This window comes from Wasmannia auropunctata, unplaced genomic scaffold (assembly GCF_000956235.1).
Source record: "Wasmannia auropunctata unplaced genomic scaffold, wasmannia.A_1.0 LD336064.1, whole genome shotgun sequence".
Lineage (NCBI taxonomy): Eukaryota > Metazoa > Arthropoda > Insecta > Hymenoptera > Formicidae > Wasmannia > Wasmannia auropunctata.
The window spans coordinates 1,128,747-1,136,224 of record NW_012026826.1 but is presented as its reverse complement, the minus strand read 5'-3'; the positions used below and the strand labels follow the sequence as shown (position 1 = coordinate 1,136,224).

Genomic DNA, 7,478 nt, shown 5'->3' with positions numbered 1-7,478 from the left:
TAGAATAGGTTAGATCTCATTTAACGATTTGCAATTAAGAAAATATAACTTCAAATATTAAAAAAAGATCCAGGTTTTACCTTATTTCACGAATGCAAAATTTTTAAACTTCTCCGCTAGCTATATTTGGCTTTTGATTTTTACGGCTTTTTCAGAAGATGATTAGATGCTTGAGACTGTGTTTCTATTATTAACGAGAAAAATAGACGCGGGAAAGAGGAGAAATTTAAAGTGACACTATTTGCCTCCCTTTCCCTTACATTTGAATAAAGGAGGTATGTTGAGCTCTCTTTATTTTTCGTAAACTTTATTCGCGCGCACCGCGAGCGATATTTTAATAAAGCAAAATAAAAATGGGCGTTAATAAGTCCGCTCTTGTTAGTTCGAATTACACGAACGTGCCTCTCGCGATACGTGACCCGAATTTCATATAAGTTGCTCCTTCTGGACGCGAGGAAATGAATAAAGTACCTACGTGATTGCGATGAGGGAAAAAGACCAGGGCGAAGCCCAAGATAATTCCCACTATAAGTCCCAGGAGGAAATCTCGAATCCCGCCGGGGATATAGGACCACCATTCTGTTCTCCCGTCATCTAGGAAGACGCATGGCTTTATGGAAAGCTTTTTGTATACGTTTAGACTTATTTTTTTTTATATAGCTCTTCGCCACCAGCTCGCGATACTCGACGTTGCAAATCGTTAATGCGTTAGTGGAAGTTATGAAATATTTATCGCGTTAGTATACACTGTAATTCATAAAGAAAGTGTCGAGATATGATTTCTTGAAGATGCATAGCTCTTGGTTGCAAGCGACTTATATTTCTCCTCTTTCGGAATTACAGTTTAAATGTAAATTAATACAAAAATGCAACTAACCACGAATTTTTATTCAAATTCTCATTGACACTTTCTACTTCCTTGAAGATTTGAAATATTTTCTTTCTGCATGCAAAGTGTCTTCCGCATCTCGAAGGATTAAAATAGTAAACTACGAGGAAAAGTCAGAAAGTAAGCTAAATATGTAAGTAATTTTTTCCCCTATTTAATTATCACGGATGTATTACATGTGATGAGATGGCCGCAAAGTAATAAAAAATTATTGAGTCGGCAAACTTACTTTCTGACTTTTCCTCGTACATAGATACGTATGGTATAAGTGCCAATATTGCCAATGCATCATTACGTTTTTCTTACGATTTCTGTGTACCGTTGCTAAAAACGAAAGAGAAGCAGATGGAAAACACAGACACGATGTGGACATCGTCGATGGATGTCGCAGTAGTTAACAAACTGGCGAGTCCTATGTCTTCGCCGTAGCCCTGTTCGGCTAAGGTGAGCATACAGCTTACCGTTATTACAGGAGACATGCAGGCCACAATTGTCCTTAAAAGAGAATTTATTACTGCATAAATCGTTCTTATAGTCTTGCAATAACATATATAAAAACCAATCTTAAAATTATTAGTTTAGATTATTGTGTGTCTTAAATCTTTTAAATATTTTAAGGAACATTTTAGGATGTAACACGTTTCATATTTGAATGCTTTGCATGGAACATGCTTTTGTTAAAATATTTAAAAAATTAGCTAGATATAGATCTTTAAATAACTATGTTGTGTGTGTGTGTTTGAGGACTATCAATATAATTATGTAAAACACTCAAGCATGATGATAATGCTGCAAAAAGTTTTGACATTCTTACATCCAGCTTGAATGTCTAATATAATTATTTAAATGGTACAACATTTAATTTAATTATTTTTAGATGTATTTAGCCAAATTTTTAGATACAGCAAAACGTTTTTTTTCGTGTGTTTATGAAATTATGATTTATCTCAGTATGTCCAATGAAATATTAATTTTAATTAAATTGGCGACTATTCAACAAATTTAATACTGTTCAATAAAAAGAATGCACAAGAACGAAGTTTCTAGTAATTTAGTAGTAGTTTTTTTGGATATTAAAGACAATTCTGTTCAAATTGCTCTATTATAACACAATTTTGAAAAAATTGTGGAAGTTGCAAAAAGAGCTTCTTCAGGGGACTGTATTTTGGCATTATAACTATAATATGTAATGTCTTATATAATAATATGTATGGAAGTTCTATTGCAATTAAAATTAAATATGATTAGGACTTTTAAGGAATTTGTTATGATTAAAAAATATTTTTTATTAATGTAGAATCTATTATGTCAAAGTTGCGACTTACATACATATACATATACCTTTTTAAAAATCTACCAAATAATTTTAATTACATTATTTTTTAAGGATTTCTCAAGTCGCTGAACACTAATCTGATGTCAAAGTTGATTTAAAAATGGTGGAAACAATATAGATGTCAAAATTTAAAAAATATTCGAATCTTTGGAATTATTGATATATAAAGGTTTTTTTTTAGAATTTAAGGGGAGTTTCACCTTTACTGGCCGTAATTACGAAAAAACAAATTACGAAAAAACAAATTATTATTAAGATATCGACTTGATTCTTTTTTTCTCTTGAGCCTAATACTTTAACGCATGGCGTGAACTCAAATCATGATTTTACAACAAATATTCAATTTGTTATTAATAAAAATTTAAAAACTTTTTAGGACAAAAAAAATTTGTTTGTTTAAATTACCATTTTTACAAATTTTAGGCAATTAACATCATTTTAGTTCACGCTATACGTTAAAGTATTAGGATCAAAAGAAAAAAAGAATCAAGTCGATATCTTATTTCGTTTTTTCGTAATTACTTCCGTCAGCTCGAAAAACATGCCACATTCAATCGCCACTTAGAGGCATTAAAATACTTATATTTAAAAAAATTTCTTTTTTTGCTGTTTAAATAATATATAAGTTTATGCAAAAATCCGCGTTTTACTGCATATAATAGATTTCCTTAAAAAAATTCACGAAAAAGCGCTAATTTTACGGCCGGCAAAGGTGAAATCCCTCTTAAATTAATTTTATTAATTTTGATATCAAATCAATAGTTTTTATCATTCAAAGAGATATACTTGAGAAGAAAATGTCATTTTTATTGAAATTAATTAGAGAGTTGCATGCGTTTAGAATTCAATTAAATAATCAATTATTTTTGTACTCAAGAAAAAGTTATTTTTTTTATTGAACAGCCTAATTAGAGAATTACATGCGCTTAGAATTTAATTCAATAATTTTAAATAAGAATTATAAGAATTTCCATTAATCGTGGCCTTTCGTGAACATTTCCGTGAATTCAAAGTGAAATACGTAGCGCTAACTCACCCCGTCATGAAGGACCAATTCCATGGGAATTCAAGGAGATATTTGCACGCAACGGTGACCGCCAGCATCTCGACGGTGCACGGGACGAGCGCCAGGATCATTACGAACACCGGATGCGCCCTCAGCGCGGTCGTCGTCAGCTGCAGACCGGCACGTACCATGATGAAGGCCATGCAGAAGGTCCTGATCTTGGAGATCGGGTCCGGCCCGATCATCTCGTGTATGTCGTAGACGTCGGTATTACGTAGTATTATACCGGCGAAGAGCATGCCAAAGATGGGCGGCAGATGCAGCCGGGGAATGCAGGCGAGGGTCCAGCCGAGGGTGTAGGAAAAGATCGCGAGGACGAAGAGGCCGAATATACTGCCGCCGGGTAATACCATGTCGCCCAGCAGGAAGTACAGTACGGCCCAGGTCAGCAGGGTCATGCCGCTCACGGTCGCGAGCCAGAAGAGGTCCGCCCATGTCAGCTGTAGCTCGAAACACGTGGAGATCACGTCGGTCACAAGAATCTCCCGTAACCGCGGGCTGCAGAAGGTCGCGCGGTGACAGCAGGTGTTGTCATCATTCTCCTCGTCCCCGTCCAACTCCTCCGCTATCTGTATCGATCTGTAGGATGCGTAATTCTGTTTTTAACGACTCTCTCTAATTTAGTACCGTTTAACATCGACGTGTCTCGCGCGATTATAATTCAGTCAAGTAGAAATGGTTTCGAGCATTACTTTAGGATTTTTTATAGTAATTGTAAGTATAACATTATTAGGCTGCTTTAACATCGACGTGTGCGATTGTTCAGTTAAGTGGAAATGGTTTCGAGCATTGCATTAGGATTGTTTATATTAATTGCAAGTATAACGTTATTATAGGCTGCTTAGAATCACTTGTACATACGCTGCACGTACATACGTAGTCGATTCGCTTACTTCTCTCGTATCTGTTTATTCGATACTCGCGTATCCGCGGAAGTGGAAGCAATTGGTTCGTCTTCAGGAATAGGTTGCATACAGGACAACAGCGTCCGCTTTATCTTGTATACTTGCACCAATACGGCTTATGTGCGCATCAATCTGTTCTTCAAATTGAATCCCTTATTGATTTCTATTACTAATTGCTAATGTATAGATCTAACGGAGTGTTGCAAATTCGCATTTGAAAGCGCATGACACATGTAGACGTATCTCGATCTGGCTTTAACCAATTTCGCACTACAACTGCAGAGAGAGAGATACATTCACTCTTCTTACATTTTAAATATTGCCATCTGGCATTGAAATTACGCGTTGAAAATAACGCTATCTTCACACCACAGATTTCTCTACTATACGTAAGTGTAACGTTATGATTTCTGTTGATATTCGGTATATTTGACAATGCATTTCAATTATTCTATCTAATTTTATTTTATAATTTTACGGTACAAAGCGGATCTTGGTGGTTCCATATAATATTATTGTGAATCTTACAATTTTCGGTTCATATAACACCATAGTTTTCGCAATAAGTTATTTTCACAGGATTTAAATAGATGCTTTGTGCATCGATTTATTAGATTGCCTTCGGTAATTTACTTAATTGTGATATTAAGGGAGGTTTCACCTTTGTCGGCCGTAAAATTAGTTCTATTGTGTTTTATTGAATTTTTTAAAGCAAATCTATTATATACAGTACAACGCAAGTTTTTGCATAAAATTATATATTATTTAAACAGCAAAAAAAAATTTTTTTATTTATATAAAAATGTATTTTAATGCCTCCAAGTGGCGATTGAATGTGGCATGTTTTTCGAGTTGACGGAAGTAATTACGAAAAAACAAATTAAGATATTGACTTGATTTTTTTCTCTCTTGATCCTAATACTTTAACGCATGGCGTGAACTAAAATTATGATTTTACAACAAACATTCAATTTGTTATTAACAAAAATTTAAAAAAATTTTAGGGCAAAAAAATAAATTTTTTTCAAATGCTACCATTTTTACAAATTGCAGGCAATTGACATCATTTTAGTTCACGCCATGCATTAAAGTATTAGGATCAAGAGGAAAAAAGAATCAAGTCGATATCTTAATTCGTTTTTTCGTCATTACTTTCGTCAGTTCGAAAGACATGCCACATTCAATCGTTACTTGGAGGCATTAAAATACATTTTTATATAAATAAAAAATATTTTTTTGCTGTTCAAATAATATATAAGTTTATGCAAAAATCCGCGTTTTACTGTATATAATAGATTTCCTTATATAAAAATTCATGAAAAAGGGCTAATGTTACGGCCGGCAAAGGTGAAACCTCCCTTAAATACTACTCGGTTCGGAACTGCAGTGAAGCACGCGAATGGCGACCACGTGGTGTTTATATATGAACCGAAAATTGTAAGATTCACACTAATATTATATGAAAGCACCAAGATCCGCTTTGTACCGTGTAGGCATTTTGCGATCTCAATTGTTAGATTTCACGGTCTTTGCTGATATTTAATTATTTATAATTTTATTTTTATTATTACATATAAGAGTCAAATTATGTAACAGCTCTAAAGTTAATTACGTTTTATATTTTATTTCATATGTCATATAAAAGAATGCACTAAGAAGTTGGCACAATTTTTCCATGTCACAAAATGGCGACATGTCCTATTCTGGCTTCAATTTATCTTACTCCCACCACGTAAGTTATAGCGATAGTGCAGTAATATAGAAATCTGTGCTTCACACCTTCGAAAAAAAGGTTTAACTTTATTGATAGATGTATTTATTGCATTCAACGGGCAGAAGTTAGCGCTTAGTAAGCACTTTGTGCCGATTGGATTATACTTTTAGATTTAGAGAAATAATTCTATCTCACAATCAGCGAAGAAACCTTCCAATAGTTGCAAAATAAACATTCTGCGTGGCGCCATTATTACGCAAACGGGCATTCTAATACTGACATAAAGTGAATATACACTGGAAAAAAAATTTAGTGTCTTTAGAAAAACTGTTTAGTTTTACAACATTTTTTAATTGCAAAATTAAATATTTTATTTTATATACAACAAAATTTCAGTTGCTTTTACGAAATACATTTTCTGCTTTGTTCTTTTGTTTAAGCCAACTAACGTTATATTTGGTATGTATGTACATACATTTTAACTACAATTTTGATTCATAGAACAAAATATTTTTCTTAGTATTTTATATTATTTTAAAATATTAAGGAGATATAAATTTTTTTCGAAGACAATATAATCAGATTTTTGTTACCGATTGGTACTTTGATTTGATCGACGCAAGCGGCGGAAGACGACCTAGCCTGCTATCGATCAATATAACGATTTATTATAGTATTTTATTGTGGATAATAATCGCCTTCTAATAAAAAAATGCATTTCACAGCAGGAAAAATTCGCCCAGGAAGTTTTCATCTCTTGGATATAAATAAGAAAATGGAACAATCGGCGTCAATAAAATAAATAACGTTTAGTTAAATATTAGCAACTATAAAATATTATTTGGAATTGTAACTTTGGATTAATATTAATTATCTAATTATAAACGTAAAAGCAGATAATAATAAAGGCAATTTAAATTTAAATTTTGCATTTTAATCTTCGAATTTTCATTTGCTTAATTTTTAGGGTTGTTCGTTATTGCTAAACAATAAACAATCGAAGAATAATTTTAAAAGTAAAATTCGGAATTTAGTTAATATATTATTTATTGTTAAAATATGGCAAGTAATAAATGTTGCAAGGAGTATAGCAATAGGAGTATAGATGTTATTAATTGAAATTCAGAAAAAAAATTTTAACACCTCTATTAAATAGTCTTAAAAAGGATTATGTTCGGATTAAGAGAATTAAATACAAAATCAAAATCTAGTTTATTTTTGGAGAAAATTCTATTTAAATTACAAGAATTTGAGAGAAGAATCACTTCCTAAAATTCTCCAAGTACATAAAATTTTTAAATTATAAATTAATTCCTAACGATTTTGAGATTTTAAATTTCCTAAATTTTTAAATAATAAATACAAGTATTTTGCATTATAAAATATATAAATTGCGATATTTGTTCAGAAATGAATAACTACACAAATTAGTCTAATCCCGGTTTAAATTACACCGGCACACAAAAAAAAAAGTGGTTTGTGCATTTGACCGGACCCATCTACGGACATGTTTTTCGACCCGCTGAATCCGAATTTGAGGTCCGTTGGGCTCGGTCAGGTCACAGATT

At 32.5% G+C, this 7,478-nt stretch overlaps 1 protein-coding gene across 2 annotated transcripts in view; it reads right to left on the bottom strand.

Moving 5' to 3' along the window:
• Nucleotides 1–4,464, bottom strand: part of LOC105450278 (sodium/hydrogen exchanger 9B1-like) — a 9,932-nt gene extending 5,468 nt beyond the window's left edge. For both annotated transcript variants that reach the window (XM_011690056.1, XM_011690057.1), the window contains exons 1-4: nt 4,185–4,464; nt 3,262–3,870; nt 1,209–1,384; nt 476–594 (exon numbers count right to left, since the gene is read on the bottom strand). In XM_011690056.1, coding sequence (XP_011688358.1) covers nt 476–594; nt 1,209–1,384; nt 3,262–3,870; nt 4,185–4,264 — 984 coding nt within the window. In that variant the 5' untranslated portion in view covers nt 4,265–4,464. The remainder of the gene's footprint in view (nt 1–475; nt 595–1,208; nt 1,385–3,261; nt 3,871–4,184) is intronic.
• Nucleotides 4,465–7,478: the final 3,014 nt, after the last annotated feature.